General features: G+C 45.8%; 1 protein-coding gene across 2 annotated transcripts in view; it reads right to left on the bottom strand.

The window, feature by feature from the left end:
• The window catches only part of pdzrn4 (PDZ domain containing ring finger 4), a 110,505-nt gene extending 92,454 nt beyond the window's left edge, over positions 1 to 18,051 (bottom strand). For both annotated transcript variants that reach the window (XM_045700320.1, XM_045700321.1), the window contains exon 1: positions 17,613 to 18,051. In XM_045700320.1, coding sequence (XP_045556276.1) covers positions 17,613 to 17,681 — 69 coding nt within the window. In that variant the 5' untranslated portion in view covers positions 17,682 to 18,051. The remainder of the gene's footprint in view (positions 1 to 17,612) is intronic.
• Between the last annotated feature and the right edge of the window lie 262 nt (positions 18,052 to 18,313).

Below are 18,313 nucleotides of genomic sequence, written 5' to 3'. Positions count from 1 at the left end.
CCATCTAACTCTGATGAAACACAGTGGAACAGACACACAATGTATGCTGATAAAACCATGCATAGAAAACCATGTTCTGGGAGAGAATTATCCTAGCAGCAAAGCATTATAGTAGTATTTATAACCCACCAGTTAAAATCATCTCAATCACTGGGGTGACAGATTGAATTGATTGAATTGACATATTAGACAACCACAATACTAATCCACGCACCAATTCAAATGCAGTGGCATTAAACTCATTACACACTAATTATATCCTTAACAAAAGAGCATAGCTAAATACCACCAGTTCACATAATAATGGTCAGTCTTGTCCTAAAACAGAATTACAACCATATTGAAATCATATTACAATCATATTACAACCATATTGAAATCATATTACAACCATATTACAACAATATTACAACCATATTACAATCATATTACAACCATATTACAACCATATTACAACCATATGAAATCATATTAGAACCATATTACAACCATATTACAACCATATTAAAACCATATAACAAATATATATAAACCATATTACAACCATATTAAAACCATATTGAAACCATATTAAAACCACATTACAACCATATTAAAACCATATTGAAACCATATTAAAACCACATTACAACCATATTAAAACCATATTAAAACCATATTGAAACCATATTAAAACCACATTACAACCATATTAAAACCATATTAAAACAATATTAAAACCATATTACAACCACATGATTTGACACATGGACTGTTTTCCCCATTGTTTTCCCACCTCGTCTCCAGAGGAGACCAGAGGAGACCAGAGGAGAGAAAAGGAGTCACCTCACCTTCCTCTGCTGCATACGGTAGTCGATTTAAACCTGCACTGCTGTTGTCTGGTTAGGACTATAATGATGTGTTAATGAGTAGCTCCTTCTGTTTGTCTGTGGATGTGGGGCTAGTACAGGGATAGGGTTAGTACAGGGATAGGGTTAGGGTTAGTACAGGGATAGGGTTAGGGTTAGTACAGGGATAGGGTTAGGGTTAGTACAGGGATAGGGTTAGTACAGGGATAGGGTTAGAGTTAGTACAGGGTTAGGGTTAGTACAGGGATAGGGTTAGGGTTAGTACAGGGATAGGGTTAGAGTTAGTACAGGGATAGGGTTAGGGTTAGTACAGGGATACGGTTAGTACAGGGATAGGGTTAGAGTTAGTACAGGGTTAGGGTTAGTACAGGGATAGGGTTAGGGTTAGTACAGGGATAGGGTTAGAGTTAGTACAGGGATAGGGTTAGTACAGGGATAGGGTTAGTACAGGGTTAGGGTTAGTACAGGGATAGGGTTAGTACAGGGATAGGGTTAGTACAGGGTTAGGGTTAGTACAGGAATAGGGTTAGGGTTAGGGTTAGTAGAGGGTTATGGTTAGTACAGGGTTAGGGTTAGTACAGGGTTAGGGTTAGTACAGGGATAGGGTTAGTACAGGGTTAGGGTTAGTACAAGGATAGGTTTAGTACTGGGTTATGGTTAGGGTTAGTAGAGGGTTAGGGTTAGTACAGGGTTAGGGTTAGTACAGGGTTATGGTTAGGGTTAGTAGAGGGTTAGGGTTAGTACAGGGATAGGGTTAGGGTTAGTACAGGGATAGGGTTAGGGTTAGTACAGGGATAGGGTTAGGGTTAGTACAGGGTTAAGGTTAGGGTTAGTAGAGGGTTAGGGTTAGGGTTAGTAGAGGGTTAGGGTTAGGGTTAGTAGAGGGTTAGGGTTAGGGTTAGTAGAGGGTTAGGGTTAGGGTTAGTAGAGGGTTAGGGTTAGTACAGGGATAGGGTTAGTACAGGGATAGGGATAGGGTTAGGGTTAGTACAGGGATAGGGTTAGGGTTAGGGTTAGTACAGGGATAGGGTTAGTACAGGGATAGGGTTAGGGTTAGTACAGGGATAAGGATAGGGTTAGGGTTAGTACAGGGATAGGGATAGGGTTAGGGCTAGTACAGAGATAGGGTTAGTGTTAGTACAGGGTTAGTACAGGGATAGGGTTAGGGTTAGGGTTAGTACAGGAATAGGGTTAGTACAGGGATAGGGTTAGGGTTAGGGTTAGTACAGGGATAGGGTTAGGGTTAGTACAGGGATAGGGTTAGTGTTAGTACAGGGTTAGTACAGGGATAGGGTTAGGGTTAGTACAGGGATAGGGTTAGGGTTAGTACAGGGATAGGGATAGGGTTAGTACAGGGATAGGGTTAGGGTTAGTACAGGGATAGGGTTAGGGTTAGTACAGGGATAGGGATAGGGTTAGTACAGGGATAGGGTTGGGGTTAGTACAGGGATAGTGTTAGGGTTAGTACAGGGATAGGGTTAGGGTTAGGGTTAGTACAGGGATAGGGTTAGGGTTAGTACAGGGATAGGGATAGGGTTAGAGTTAGTACAGGGATAGGGTTAGTGTTAGTACAGGGTTAGTACAGGGATAGGGTTAGGGTTAGTACAGGGATAGGGATAGGGTTAGTACAGGGATAGGGTTAGGGTTAGGGTTAGTACAGGGATAGGGTTAGTACAGGGATAGGGATAGGGTTAGTACAGGGATAGGGTTAGGGTTAGTACAGGGATAGGGTTAGTACAGGGATAGGGTTAGGGTTAGTACAGGGATAGGGATAGGGTTAGGGTTAGTACAGGGATAGGGTTAGTGTTAGTACAGGGTTAGTGCAGGGATAGGGTTAGAGTTAGTACAGGGATAGGGTTAGGGTTAGTACAGGGATAGGGATAGGGTTAGGGTTAGTACAGGGATAGGGTTAGGGTTAGTACAGTGATAGGGTTAGGGTTAGTACAGGGATAGGGATAGGGTTAGTACAGGGATAGGGTTAGGGTTAGTACAGGGATAGGGATAGGGTTAGTACAGGGATAGGGTTAGGGTTAGTACAGGGATAGGGATAGGGTTAGGGTTAGTACAGGGATAGGGATAGGGTTAGTACAGGGATAGGGATAGGGTTAGTACAGGGATAGGGTTAGGGTTAGTACAGGGTTAAGGTTAGGGTTAGTAGAGGGTTAGGGTTAGGGTTAGTAGAGGGTTAGGGTTAGGGTTAGTAGAGGGTTAGGGTTAGGGTTAGTAGAGGGTTAGGGTTAGTACAGGGATAGGGTTAGTACAGGGATAGGGATAGGGTTAGGGTTAGTACAGGGATAGGGTTAGGGTTAGGGTTAGTACAGGGATAGGGTTAGTACAGGGATAGGGTTAGGGTTAGTACAGGGATAAGGATAGGGTTAGGGTTAGTACAGGGATAGGGATAGGGTTAGGGCTAGTACAGAGATAGGGTTAGTGTTAGTACAGGGTTAGTACAGGGATAGGGTTAGTGTTAGTACAGGGTAGGGTTAGTACAGGGATAGGGTTAGGGTTAGTACAGGGATAGGGTTAGGGTTAGTACAGGGATAGGGATAGGGTTAGTACAGGGATAGGGTTAGGGTTAGTACAGGGATAGGGTTAGGGTTAGTACAGGGATAGGGATAGGGTTAGTACAGGGATAGGGTTGGGGTTAGTACAGGGATAGTGTTAGGGTTAGTACAGGGATAGGGTTAGGGTTAGGGTTAGTACAGGGATAGGGTTAGGGTTAGTACAGGGATAGGGATAGGGTTAGGGTTAGTACAGGGATAGGGTTAGTGTTAGTACAGGGTTAGTACAGGGATAGGGTTAGGGTTAGTACAGGGATAGGGATAGGGTTAGTACAGGGATAGGGTTAGGGTTAGGGTTAGTACAGGGATAGGGTTAGTACAGGGATAGGGATAGGGTTAGTACAGGGATAGGGTTAGGGTTAGTACAGGGATAGGGTTAGTACAGGGATAGGGTTAGGGTTAGTACAGGGATAGGGATAGGGTTAGGGTTAGTACAGGGATAGGGTTAGTGTTAGTACAGGGTTAGTGCAGGGATAGGGTTAGAGTTAGTACAGGGATAGGGTTAGGGTTAGTACAGGGATAGGGATAGGGTTAGGGTTAGTACAGGGATAGGGTTAGGGTTAGTACAGGGATAGGGTTAGGGTTTGTACAGGGATAGGGATAGGGTTAGTACAGGGATAGGGTTAGTGTTAGTACAGGGATAGGGATAGGGTTAGGGTTAGTACAGGGATAGGGATAGGGTTAGTACAGGGATAGGGATAGGGTTAGTACAGGGATAGGGTTAGGGTTAGTACGGGGATAGGGATAGGGTTAGTACAGGGATAGGGATAGGGATAGGGTTAGGGTTAGTACGGCCTGGTCCCAGATGGATAGACAGACAGCTACATATGCTTCCTTGTCCCTGTGTTTTTGCTCAATGTTCAAAGTCCCCAAGCCAAGCTGTTGCAAGTCAAGGAGTCATTTGTGTGCATACCATGCCATGCATTTACTAACTAACTACCCCCCAACACTCACACACACACACACACTGAGACACACACACAGAGACACACACACATATTCATGCATGCATGCACGTGCACACACACATGGGCACACACACACATGCACACACATGCACACACATGCACACACACATACACACACCAGACACAGTCACAACACAATGGCAGACTAGTCACAACGCACACCTTAGTTGTTATTAGTGTAAAGATATGGGATGGAACGGCCAGAGAGGATGTGTTAATAACAGTTTCTCCCTTCACCGCCTCTCTTTCTCATTCCTTTTCCCACTAAGACGTCTTCAAAAATACAGCTAGTATTTCCAGTGAGATGACAGAGATAAAGGTGGCTGATAAAAACATATTTTAAAGAGTACCTCACCATGGGTCAAGTCTGAGAGGGAGGTTTGACACAGATTAAAAGGTCGCACACACACACACACACACACACACACACACACACACACACACACACACACACACACACACACACACACACACACACACACACACACACACACACACACACACACACACACACACTCAGTCCTCCAGCGTGTATGGGGATAAAAACAGAGGGGGAAAATATAATTTCATCATCAACTCTCTCAGACAGAGGAGGATGAATAGGAGAGATGGGTGATGAAGAGGAGAGATGGGGGGATGGAGAGGAGAGATGGAGAGATAAAGAGGAGAGATGGAGGATGAAGAGGAGAGATGGAGAGATGGAGGATGAAGAGGAGAGATAGAGGATGGAGAGGAGAGATAGAGGATGGAGAGGAGAGATGGAGAGATGAAGAGGAGAGATGGAGGATGAAGAGGAGAGATAGAGGATGGAGAGGAGAGATAGAGGATGGAGAGGAGAGATAGAGGATGGAGAGGAGAGATAGAGGATGGAGAGGAGAGATAGAGGATGGAGAGGAGAGATGGAGGATGAAGAGGAGAGATAGAGGATGAAGAGGAGAGATGGGGGGATGAGAAGTCAATACAACTCATCCTCTGTCTCTCTTGTTGTCCTGTACCACTCGAGACTGAGACTCGTAACATAAACACAACACATCAAAAAGAGTGAACCTATGTTATCTTCTCAGTACCAGACCACTACTAACTTAGGGTCTTCTCAGTACCAGACCACTACTAACTTAGGGTCTTCTCAGTACCAGACCACTACTAACTTAGGATCTTCTCAGTACCAGACCACTACTAACTTAGGATCTTCTCAGTACCAGACCACTACTAACTTAGGGTCTTCTCAGTACCAGACCACTACTAACTTAGGGTCTTCTCAGTACCAGACCACTACTAACTTAGGGTCTTCTCAGTACCAGACCACTACTAACTTAGGGTCTTCTCAGTACCAGACCACTACTAACTTAGGGTCTTCTCAGTACCAGACCACTACTAACTTAGGGTCTTCTCAGTACCAGACCACTACTAACTTAGGGTCTTCTCAGTACCAGACCACTGCTAACTTAGGATCTTCTCAGTACCAGACCACTGCTAACTTAGGGTCTTCTCAGTACCAGACCACTACTAACTTAGGGTCTTCGCAGTACCAGACCACTGCTAACTTAGGATCTTCTCAGTACCAGACCACTGCTAACTTAGGGTCTTCTCAGTACCAGACCACTTCTAACTTAGGGTCTTCTCAGTACCAGACCACTACTAACTTAGGGTCTTCTCAGTACCAGACCACTGCTAACTTAGGGTCTTCTCAGTACCAGACCACTGCTAACTTAGGGTCTTCTCAGTACCAGACCACTACTAACTTAGGGTCTTCTCAGTACCAGACCACTACTAACTTAGGGTCTTCTCAGTACCAGACCACTACTAACTTAGGGTCTTCTCAGTACCAGACCACTACTAACTTAGGGTCTTCTCAGTACCAGACCACTACTAACTTAGGATCTTCTCAGTACCAGACCACTGCTAACTTAGGGTCTTAGCATAACTTGCCACTTCAATGCAAATCTCCCATTATAATCAACATATAGTATTGTCTATCTCAAGTTAGCAGAAAAACATCTAATTGGGCCTTTTCAAATAAAGTGTTGCCATGGAAACATCCAATATGCTCCACGGGTCCTTCATACACACTGCAGTCTGCAGTCTTGTATAACAGATCAACATGGGAAGGATATATGACAAGGGCTCTACAGAGGTCAGCTGTTCTCTCATTCCCTGGTTTGGCTGAGAGGTAAACAGATAAAGTCAGCAGCTACAGGCCAGTTGTATTCCAGCACAGCAGAACATTAGAACCGTCCACACGGGAGACATGGGGTGCCTCCCAAACGGCAACAGCGTCTCTACTTTCTAAAGTGGCTGAAGAAATGTGGCATGCCGCCCCGGGTCCTCTCCAAATGCTAACGCTGCACCATCAAGAGCGTCTTGACCTGCATCACGGCCTGGAACGGGAATTGCTCCGCCCACGACCCAAGGCCCTCTAGCGGGTGGTAGAGACGGCCCAGTACATCACTGGGGCTGTGTTCCCACCCATCAGGACACGTACTTGAAACAGTGCCTGAGGATCGCCCGCAGCATCATGAAGGACCCCACACACCCCAGCCACAAGCTGTTCTTTACATTGCCATCGGGCAGACGGTATCGGAGCATGAGGTCTGATACCAACAGGCTCAGAGACAGTTTCTATCTATAAGCCATCAGACTGATGAACACTTGAACTGGACTGACCACCTGCACTGCTGCTGCTACCAGACTCTTATTATACTGCAACATTTATACACTTGTGTATGTGTATGTGTGTCCGTGCGTGTGTGTCCGTGCGTGTGTGCGTGTCGCTGCATGTGTGTGTGTGTTCAAAGCCAGTGGTTACACTCAAGCCAGCAGACTGACAAGTGTTGCCTGTCATGTACCCGTCCCAGTAAATGTGCTTGTCTCTCCGTTTCAGAAATCACCAGAGAGAAGCCTGCTGTATTTGTCAGGCTGATCTAGCTGCTGGTGGACACCAGATCAATCAAACGGCATGTTTTCCATTCCTCACCTTTGTTCTTGGGCGTCACATTTATTGAGCCAGGGACATCATTCACAGAACTGCTCTGGCAGGGGAAGATGGATGATTACATTTGTGGCTGACAGTTTGGGAGATGGAGAACGCAGCAGGGTTCCCAGGTAGAAGAAGAGTAGGTTTAGGTGTAGATTAGTACACACACACACACACATGCAGACAGGGAGGGAGGGAGGCAGAAAGGGGGGAGGCAGAAAGGGAAGGAGACAGGGAGGCAGTGAGGCAGGGAGGGAGACAGGGAGCCAGTGAGGGAGAAAGGGAGGCAGTGAGGTAGGGAGGGAGACAGGGAGGCAGTGAGATAGGGAGGGAGATAGGGAGGCAGTGAAGAGGCAGTGAGACAGAGAGGCAGTGAGGAAAGGAGGGAGACAGGGAGGCAGTGAAGAGGCAGTGAGACAGGGAGGCAGTGAAGAAAGGAGGGAGACAGGGAGGCAGTGAAGAGGCAGTGAGACAGGGAGGCAGTGAGGAAAGGAGGGAGACAGGGAGGCAGTGAGGAAAGGAGGGAGACAGGGAGGCAGTGAGGAAAGGAGGGAGACAGGGAGGCAGTGAGGAAAGGAGGGAGACAGGGAGGCAGTGAGGAAAGGAGGGAGACAGGGAGGCAGTGAGGAGGCAGTTAGGCAGGGAGGCAGTGAGGAAAGGAGGGAGACAGGGAGGCAGTGAGGAGGCAGTTAGGCAGGGAGGCAGTGAGGAAAGGAGGGAGACAGGGAGGAAGTGAGGAAAGGAGGGAGACTGGGAGGCAGTGAGGAGGCAGTTAGGCAGGGAGGCAGTGCCTATTTAGCAAGGCAAGTCAGTTAAGAACAAATTCTTATTTTACAATGACAGCCTACCCAGGCCAAACCCTTCCCTAACCTGGACGACGCTGGGCCAACTGTGCACCGCCCTATGGAAATGTGCTTGCACATATTCTCTCTCTATCTCTCTCTCTGTCTCTGTCTCTCTGTCTCTGTCTCTCTTTCTCTCTCTCAGAAACCCACTGTTGATTGTGATGAGGTAATGCTCCAGCCAGGTTGTGTGACCATATGTGACTGTCTGACCACAGCTTCCCCTGCTCTGTTTGATCCTCTGTGAGCACCGTAGGAGGTGCAGAGGTAGAGTGGCCCCTCCATGCTGTTGACCAGACTGGGCATGTGGCAGAGCATCTGTCCCTATAAGGTGACGATATCGAGGGACTGGCCTGAACTCGTTGGGAGCTAGTTAGTCCCTCGCGCTATTCGGTCAGTTACTGTCAGTTCAACAGTCAGTTACTGTCAGTTCATCAGTCAGTTACTGTCAGTTCAACAGTCAGTTACTGTCAGTTCAACAGCTCGTTACTGTCAGTTCGTCAGTCAGTTACTGTCAGTTCATCAGTCAGTTACTGTCAGTTCGACAGTCAGTTACTGTCAGTTCATCAGTCAGTTACTGTCAGTTCATCAGTCAGTTACTGTCAGTCAGTCAGTTACTGTCAGTTCGACAGTCAGTTACTATCAGTTCATCAGTCAGTTACTGTCAGTTCATCAGTCAGTTACTGTCAGTTTGACAGTCAGTTACTGTCAGTTCATCAGTCAGTTACTGTCAGTTCATCAGTCAGTTACTGTCAGTTCGTCAGTCAGTTACTATCAGTCAGTCAGTTACTGTCAGTTCATCAGTCAGTCAGTTACTGTCAGTTCATCAGTCAGTTACTATCAGTTCATCAGTCAGTTACTATCAGTTCATCAGTCAGTTACTATCAGTTCGTCAGTCAGTTACTGTCAGTTCGTCAGTCAGTCAGTTACTGTCAGTTCATCAGTCAGTTACTATCAGTCAGTCAGTTACTATCAGTTCATGAGTCAGTTACTGTCAGTTTGTCAGTCAGTTACTGTCAGTTCGACAGTCAGTTACTGTCAGTTCATCAGTCAGTTACTGTCAGTTTGTCAGTCAGTTACTGTCAGTTCGACAGTCAGTTACTGTCAGTTCGTTAGTCAGTCAGTTACTGTCAGTTCATCAGTCAGTCAGTTACTGTCAGTTCATCAGTCAGTTACTGTCAGTTCGTCAGTCAGTTACTATCAGTCAGTCAGTCAGTCAGTCAGTCAGCCTGTCAGTCAGTTACTATCAGTCAGTCAGTTACTATCAGTTCGTAGGTCAGTTACTATCAGTCAGTCAGTCAGTTACTATCAGTTCGTAGGTCAGTTACTATCAGTTCGTCGGTCAGTGGCGGTTTGGTGGCCACTTTCTTTTCTTCAGAAAACACTTTCCCATTTCTCTGGGAAAACAGGGGTCAAAGAGAGCCTAGATAAACAGCTGAAAACACCTACAACTATCCCAGTGACTCTGCCAGGTCCTCCTGGAGAAGAAGACTGGGATGGTTTTCTCTAGAGAGGAGACATGCCAAGCTGGTGGGACAAAAGACAAGGAATACATTTCCAATGCCGATCCCACTAGGGAGAACCAACAACAAACACTCACACCTCAGTCATGAATAGTCTAGGGCTGGTGAGGCTAGCAGGGTCAGCCAGACAGGAATTGGATTCAAAATGTTAGAATGTGTGAAAATAACAGAGGGGGTGGGTGGAGGATGGACTGTTGAATTAGTCGGGTAAATGACTATTATTCATGTAACATGAAAGATGTAGAATAGTGGCAGAAGTCTGGTGGTATGAGATTCACACCAGTGTATTATCGGAAACAAAGGATGGAGTGGAAAGAGAGAGAGACAGAGCGAGAGAGATAGAGACAAAGACAGAGACAGAGAGAGGTGTGAAAGAGAGAGAGAGAGAGAGAGAGAGAGAGAGAGAGAGAATGATAAAAGAGAGTGAGAGGGGGAGAGAGGGAGGAGTGTGACAGGGAGATAGAGACTGAAGGAGTGTGACAGGGAGATAGAGACTGAAGGAGTGTGACAGGGAGATAGAGACTGAAGGAGTGTGACAGGGAGATGGAGACTGAAGGAGTGTGACAGGGAGATAGAGACTGAAGGAGTGTGACAGGGAGATAGAGACTGAAGGAGTGTGACAGGGAGATAGAGACTGAAGGAGTGTGACAGGGAGATAGAGACTGAAGGAGTGTGACAGGGAGATAGAGACTGAAGGAGTGTGACAGGGAGATAGAGACTGAAGGAGTGTGACAGGGAGATAGAGACTGAAGGAGTGTGACAGGGAGATAGAGACTGAAGGAGTGTGACAGGGAGATAGAGACTGAAGGAGTGTGACAGGGAGATAGAGACTGAAGGAGTGTGACAGGGAGATAGAGACTGAAGAGTGTGACAGGGAGATAGAGACTGAAGGAGTGTGACAGGGAGATAGAGACTGAAGGAGTGTGACAGGGAGATAGAGACTGAAGGAGTGTGACAGGGAGATAGAGACTGAAGGAGTGTGACAGGGAGATAGAGACTGAAGGAGTGTGACAGGGAGATAGAGACTGAAGGAGTGTGACAGGGAGATAGAGACTGAAGGAGTGTGACAGGGAGATAGAGACTGAAGGAGTGTGACAGGGAGATAGAGACTGAAGGAGTGTGACAGGGAGATAGAGACTGAAGAGTGTGACAGGGAGATAGAGACTGAAGGAGTGTGACAGGGAGATAGAGACTGAAGAGTGTGACAGGGAGATAGAGACTGAAGGAGTGTGACAGGGAGATAAAGACTGAAGGAGTGTGAGAGAACATGTGAGTGAGACAGAAGGATGGAGAGAGAGGGAGGCCTATAAAGAGAGAGATTAACAGAAGCCCTCTCTTTCACTGCTGTGCTCTACCTAACACACAGTAACACTGACACACTTTCAGCCTAGTGTGCTAGGAGCGCTCTCCTCCCTGTTCTCTTTCCCTCCTCTCCCTCCATCCCCCATCTCCCTCGTTCCTTATCTCCCTGAGGTTCCCCTGTATAATATCTGAACCCATCCACTCCTCTAAACTGTGTGGTTAGTAGCACTTTTCTCTATCACTCTCTCAGTAAGATGTCTGATGCTCAGAAAACTCCAGGTGATGTTGGGTCTGGATTATAGGTGCTGGGGTATTCCCTGGTACTGGATGAACTGTAAATACAGAAATACACACACACACACACACACACACACACACACACACACACACACACACACACACACACACACACACACACACACACACACACACACACACACACACACACACACACACACACACACACACACAGTATTCTCTAATAAATGTCAATCTTGTCACTCTAGCTATCAGCACCAGAATTCCTCCGGTCCTACATCTCTACTCTTCATCTGAGAACAGTGGAGAGGGACTTCACTGTCATTTTTCAGACAGATGCTGCCTGTTTCCTGGGTCGTACTATAGCCTAGAGATGCCCCAAAGGACCCACCGTGGGCCCTGGCCTGCCTGAGTTTGACAAGGCTAATCTTCCTGTTACCCGACGAGGCAGACAAAAGAGACATTCTCGTCCCAATTAAAGCACAGGAGTGTTTAGTAAAATAGCTTAATGAGCTTGCCGATCAGCGCAGCGTGAAAATAGTCATTAGCAACAGCTTTTAGGTAGCGAGGCTAGCCTAGTGTCTGCCGCACACACTCACTCACTCACTCACACACGCGCAGGGCGCTAGCTGCTCTCCTGGTGTAATTATCTTTGAGAGAGAGAGAGAGAGAGGGGGAGACAGACAGAGAGAGCGAGCGAGCGAGAGAAGGAGAGAGATCTAGAGAGAGACAGAGGGAGGGAGAGAAAGAGAGAGTGAGAGAGAGAGAGAGTGAGAGAGAGAAACAGAGAAACAGAGAGAGAGAGGGAGAGAGAGAGAGAGAAAGAGAGTGAGCAAGAGAGACAGAGAGGCATCTTCCCCAATATTTGGAACAAAGGACTGATAACCCCAATCCACAAAAGTGGAGACAAATTTGACTCCAATAACTACCATGGGATATGCGTCAACAGCAACCTTGGGAAAATCCTCTGCATTAACAGCAGACCTGTACATTTCCTTAGTGAAAACAATGTACTGAGCAAATGTCAAATTAGCTTTTTACCAAAGTACCGTAAGACAGACCACGTATTCACCCTGCACACCCTAATTGACAAACAAACAAACCAAAACAAAGGCAAAGTCTTCTCATGTTTTGTTGACTTCAAAAAAGCTTTTGACTGAATTTGGCATGAGGGTCTGCTATACAAATTGATGGAAAGTGGCGTTTGGGGAAAAACATAGGACATTATAAAATCCATGTGCACAAACAACAAGTGTGCGTTTAAAATTGGCACATTTCTTTCCACAGGGCCGTGGGTTGAGACAGGGATGCAGCTTAAGCCCCACCCTCTTCAACATATATATCAATGAATTGGCGCGGGCACTAGAAAAGTCTGCAGCACCCAGCCTCACCCTACTAGAATCTGAAGTCAAATGTCTACTGTTTGCTGATGATCTGGTGCTTCTGTCACCAACCAAGGATGGCCTACAGCAGCACCTAGATCTTCTGCACAGATTCTGTCAGACCTGGGCCCTGGCAGTATATCTCAGTAAGACAAAAATAATGGTGTTACAAAAAAGGTCCAGTCGCCAGAACAACAAATACAAATTCCATCTAGACACCGTTACCCTAGGACACACAAAAAACTATACATACCTCGGCCTAAACATCAGCGCCACAGGTAACTTCCACAAAGCTGTAAATGATCTGAGAGACAAGGCAAGAAGGGCCTTCTATGCCATCAAAAGGAACAGAAAATTTGACATACCAATTAGGATCTTGCTAAAAATATCTGAATCAGTTATAGAACCCATTGCCCTTTATGGTTGTGAGGTCTGGGGTCCGCTCACCAACCAAGAATTTACAAAACAGGCCAAACACCTTGAAGAATTAGGCAAATATCCCAGTGGCTATATGTGCTGTAATTGCTGCAAAAGGTGGGTCTACAAAGTATTGACTTTGGGGGAGTGAATAGTTATGCACGCTCAAGTTTTCTGTTTTTTTGTCTTATTTCTTGTTTGTTTCACAATAACAAATATTTTGCATTGCAAAATAGTAAAAATGCCAAGGGGGGTGAATACTTTCGCAAGCCACTGTATGTACAGAATCAGTGAGCATAGGCTTGTTGTTGATAAAGGTCGCCGTATGCATGACCCGGTTCTCAAGAGAAGAAAGGCTATGTGCACACCGCTCACAAAACGAGGTAGAAACTGAGCTGCACTTCCTTTTATTTTTTATTTGATTTAACCTTTATTTAACTAGGCAAGTCAGTTAAGAACAAATTCTTATTTACAATGACGGCCTCCCAGTCTCTTCCTAACCTCCTGCCAAATGCATGACCATATTAGAGACACATATTTGCCTCAGATTACACAGACTCACAAAGAATTCTAAAACAAACCCAATTTTGATAAACTCCCATATCTACTGGGTGAAATACCACAGTGTGACATCCTCCACCATGTACAGTAGCCTACAGCCAATATGTTCCTCCACCATGTACAGTAACCCACAGCCATGTTCCTCCACCATGTACAGTAGCCTACAGCCATGTTCCTCCACCATGTACAGTAGCCTACAGCCATGTTCCTCCACCATGTACAGTAACCCACAGCCATGTTCCTCCACCATGTACAGTAACCTACAGCCATGTTCCTCCACCATGTACAGTAGCCTACAGCCAATATGTTCCTCCACCATGTACAGTAACCTACAGCCATGTTCCTCCACCATGTACAGTAGCCTACAGCCATGTTCCTCCACCATGTACAGTAGCCTACAGTCATGTTCCTCCACCATGTACAGTAGCCTACAGCCATGTTCCTCCACCATGTACAGTAGCCTACAGCCATGTTCCTCCACCATGTACAGTAGCCTACAGTCATGTTCCTCCACCATGTACAGTAACCCACAGCCATGTTCCTCCACCATGTACAGTAACCCACAACCATGTTCCTCCACCATGTACAGTAGCCTACAGCCATGTTCCTCCACCATGTACAGTAGCCTACAGCCATGTTCCTCCACCATGTACAGTAGCCTACAGCAGTACGAGTCATAGAAATGACCATCTTGTGTTCGGGGTTTTTTGCCAGTCTCTGTGTTTTTTATATGCAGGAAGCATAAATTGTACAAATGTAAACTTACAAATAATTGTTCAAGTTAGAACCCATGTATATTAGTTAATATACAGTACAGCAACAACTACATAAATATATGTTAAGGTCCATTATCTGCTACCTGCATTTTAAAACTACAACATTTTCTCTCAGCCTCATCACAAAGTGTGTAGAATAGCAGGAAATTTGCTTTTAAAATACATTTTCTCTCAGCCTCATCTCAAAGTGTGAGGAATAGCAGGAAATTTGCTTTTAAACTACATTTTCTCTCAGCCTCTTCCCAAAGTGTGTAGAATAGCAGGAAATTAGCTTTAAAACTACAAAATGTTCTCTCAGCCTCATGGCAGAATGTGAACAAAAGCATGAGATGAGCTATAATTATATATTTTTTTACATCTCCGCCTCATGGGGAAAAAAGTGTAGATTTGCAGAAAAGTAGCTTTAAAACGGCAACATTTTCTCTTAGCATCATGACAAAATGTGTAGAATAAAACTGGGGTAGTCCGGCCCTGGGAATGAGTTGGTTTGGACAGCTGGTAACCCAAGGTTACTCTTTCTATCCATTAGTGGTTTTGTCTCATGTGCTGTTCTGGGTCTCTGCTGACACAAGCAGACATGAAAACTGAACGAGGAGGGTGGAGCCAAATGCTTCCTCAGGCATATAGTTGTGGCAGACTGTATCTAACTTAGAGGACAAAAACACTGGATACCTGCTACTCAACTGATATTCAGCACCACACCACAATAACATTCACACCCAGGTGGTTCCTTCTGTTCCTATTTTATCAACCCATCGAGAGCTTGGAACTATACAGTTCTATAAGGTTATAACGATTCTGGCAGAATTGACTTTGCAGTTCCCAACTTTCATTGGTTTGAATGGAGTCAGTTATTTTTTATCTTGAATTCTTTTGAACTTAACAGCATGCATTGGGGTATTTAGAGTACTGTATAGGTAGAGAACATTGAACAGAACAAGGCTGGGTCAATAACTCCATTCTGTAAAAAATGACGATAGAACTGTAGCAGTAGTTCCAAACCCTTGACATTCCATTCAAGCACAATCAAAGAAATGAATCATGCATTCACTAAATTGCTAATTTCCCATTAAAACAATGAACCAGATGTAAAAACAATACAAGCCATTAGACATTTTTGTTGTTGTGATTAGACAAAAGGAAAAGGGTCCAACTCTTAATGCCCCGACACTCATTAGTGGTCTCTAACAGAGACTCTGTTTGATTATAAAGGTTTTATAAAGGAAAGAGAAACCACACTGCCACAAACAACACAAATATCACACTGCCACAAACAGGCAGCGATATTTCATATGTTGTGCTTTGATGTACTCAGTATCCCATCCTCCCATGGAAACAGCATGCAGGGAAAGATGAGTTGCAGTGAGAGCATCATGAACCCCTCTGAAGCCAGCAGAGGACAATTATAGAACTTGTTCTTTACATCTTCTGCTGCTGTGGAGAAATAACTAACTGTCCCTTCTGTGTCTTTTCTCTCTCTCTCTTCTCTCTCTCCCTTCTCTCTCTCCCTTCTCTCTCTCCCTTCTCTCTCTCCCTTCTCTCTTCTCTCTCTCTCTCTATTCTCTATCTCCCTTCTCTATTCTCTCTCCCTTCTCTATTCTCTCTCCCTTCTCTATTCTCTCTCCCTTCTCTATTCTCTCTATTCTCTCTCCCTTCTCTCTTCTCTCTCCCTTCTCTCTTCTCTCTCCCTTCTCTCTCTCCCTTCTCTATTCTCTCTCCCTTCTCTCTTCTCTCTCTCACTTCTCTATTCTCTCTCCCTTCTCTCTTCTCTCTCTCACTTCTCTCATCTCTCTCCCTTCTCTCTCTCCCTTCTCTCATCTCTCTCCCTTCTCTCTCTCCCTTCTCTCTTCTCTCTCCCTTCTCTATTCTCTCTCCCTTCTCTCTCTCCCCTTCTCTTCTCTCTCTCCCTTCTCTATTCTCTCTCCCTTCTCTGTTCTCTCTCCCTTCTCTCATCTCTCTCCCTTCTCTCTCTCCCTTCTCTCTCTCCCTTCTCTCTCTCCCTTCTCTCTTCTCTCTCCCTTCTCTCTCTCCCTTCTCTATTCTCTCTCCCTTCTCTCTTCTCTCTCTCCCTTCTCTCTTCTCTCTCCCTTCTCTCTCATCCTTCTCTCTTCTCTCTCTCCCTTCTCTATTCTCTCTCCCTTCTCTGTTCTCTTTCTTCTCTCTCCCTTCTCTGTTCTCTCTCTTCTCTCTCCCATCTCTATTCTCTCTCTTCTCTCTCCCTTCTCTATTCTCTCTCCCTTCTCTGTTCTCTTTCTTCTCTCTCCCTTCTCTGTTCTCTCTCTTCTCTCTCCCATCTCTATTCTCTCTCTTCTCTCTCCCTTCTCTATTCTCTCTCCCTTCTCTCTTCTCTCTCTCACTACTCTCTTCTCTCTCCCTTCTCTCTTCTCTCTCCCTTCTCTCTCTCCCTTCTCTCTCTCCCTTCTCTCTTCTCTCTCCCTTCTCTCATCTCTCTCCCTTCTCTCTCTCCCTTCTCTCTCTCCCTTCTCTCTCTCCCTTCTCTCTTCTCTCTCCCTTCTCTCTCTCCCTTCTCTATTCTCTCTCCCTTCTCTCTTCTCTCTCCCTTCTCTCTTCTCTCTCTCCCTTCTCTCTCTCCCTTCTCTATTCTCTCTCCCTTCTCTCTTCTCTCTCTCCCTTCTCTCTTCTCTCTCCCTTCTCTCTCATCCTTCTCTCTTCTCTCTCTCCCTTCTCTATTCTCTCTCCCTTCTCTGTTCTCTTTCTTCTCTCTCCCTTCTCTGTTCTCTCTCTTCTCTCTCCCATCTCTATTCTCTCTCTTCTCTCTCCCTTCTCTATTCTCTCTCCCTTCTCTCTTCTCTCTCTCACTTCTCTCTTCTCTCTCCCTTCTCTCTCTCTCTTCTCTCTCTCCCTTCTCTCTTCTCTCTCCCTTCTCTCTCTCCCTTCTCTCTTCTCTCTCCCTTCTCTCCCTCCCTTCTCTATTCTCTCTCTCCCTTTTCTCTTTGAAGAGAATACTGCATATTCTGCCTGCCTGACTAACTGTCTCCCTGCTTAGAAGAAATGGTCTCATTTTCTCTCTCCTTTGCTTGCCTTCTAATCTAAAAGTATCCTCTCTTTCTTTCTCTTTCTCTCTCTCACACTCTCTCCTTCTTTTCTGAAAACACCCTCACATGTTCCCACCAAATCTCATTCCTATCTTCCAGTGTGAAAAACATTTCACATCTTCAACAGTGTCAAGTCTGTCTTACCTGTGCAATCTCATACAGCAGCTTGTAGTGTTCCTCCCGTTTCTGTAAAGTGCACAAATTGCAGCCCATTCTAGTTGTCGTGGAGATGACAGGCGGCTGCGGTGCGCGGTGGGTCCCCCAGGGTAGATATGCGGAGGATCACACAGGGGGCTCTGCCTGAAAAACCCGGCTCCGTTTTTCATCAGGGTATCCTTAGAAAGACACTCTTCTCTCACCCTCACACACACAGCGGTACCACAGTACACACACACTCCGATACACCAATGCTAAGCTCCACGCTCCAGGATCCAGCAAAGTGTGTTGTGTTGGGAGTCCTCTCAGAGTGTGTGTGTTGTGTGTTGTGTTTGTCAGTAGAAGAAGCAATCAGCTTCTCTCTCTCTCCTCTCTATCTCTTTCTTTCACACACTCTCTCTCATTCCCCCTCGTCTCCCTCTCTCTCTGTCACTATGAGCACACATTCATACACACGCTGGGCTTGTAGAGACACACCCCTCTCTCTGTCAGGCTTGCTGCACATCACTACACCTACTGTGGTTTATGAATAATAATCAAGCTCATTGGCTGTTCTGTTAGGGGGAGGAGTAAGAGGGAGGGGGATGTTCTCAAAGCTCTGATACAATACTGAGCTGGTACTGTGCTTAATGTGTGTGTGAGAGTGTGTATGTGTATGTGTGTGTGGGGGGGGGGGGGGGGTCTCTGGG

The sequence above is a fragment of the Salmo salar genome, chromosome ssa17 (assembly GCF_905237065.1).
Source record: "Salmo salar chromosome ssa17, Ssal_v3.1, whole genome shotgun sequence".
Classification (NCBI taxonomy): domain Eukaryota; kingdom Metazoa; phylum Chordata; class Actinopteri; order Salmoniformes; family Salmonidae; genus Salmo; species Salmo salar.
Note: the sequence above shows the minus strand (reverse complement) of the source record. Positions and strands in the feature narration are given on the sequence as shown.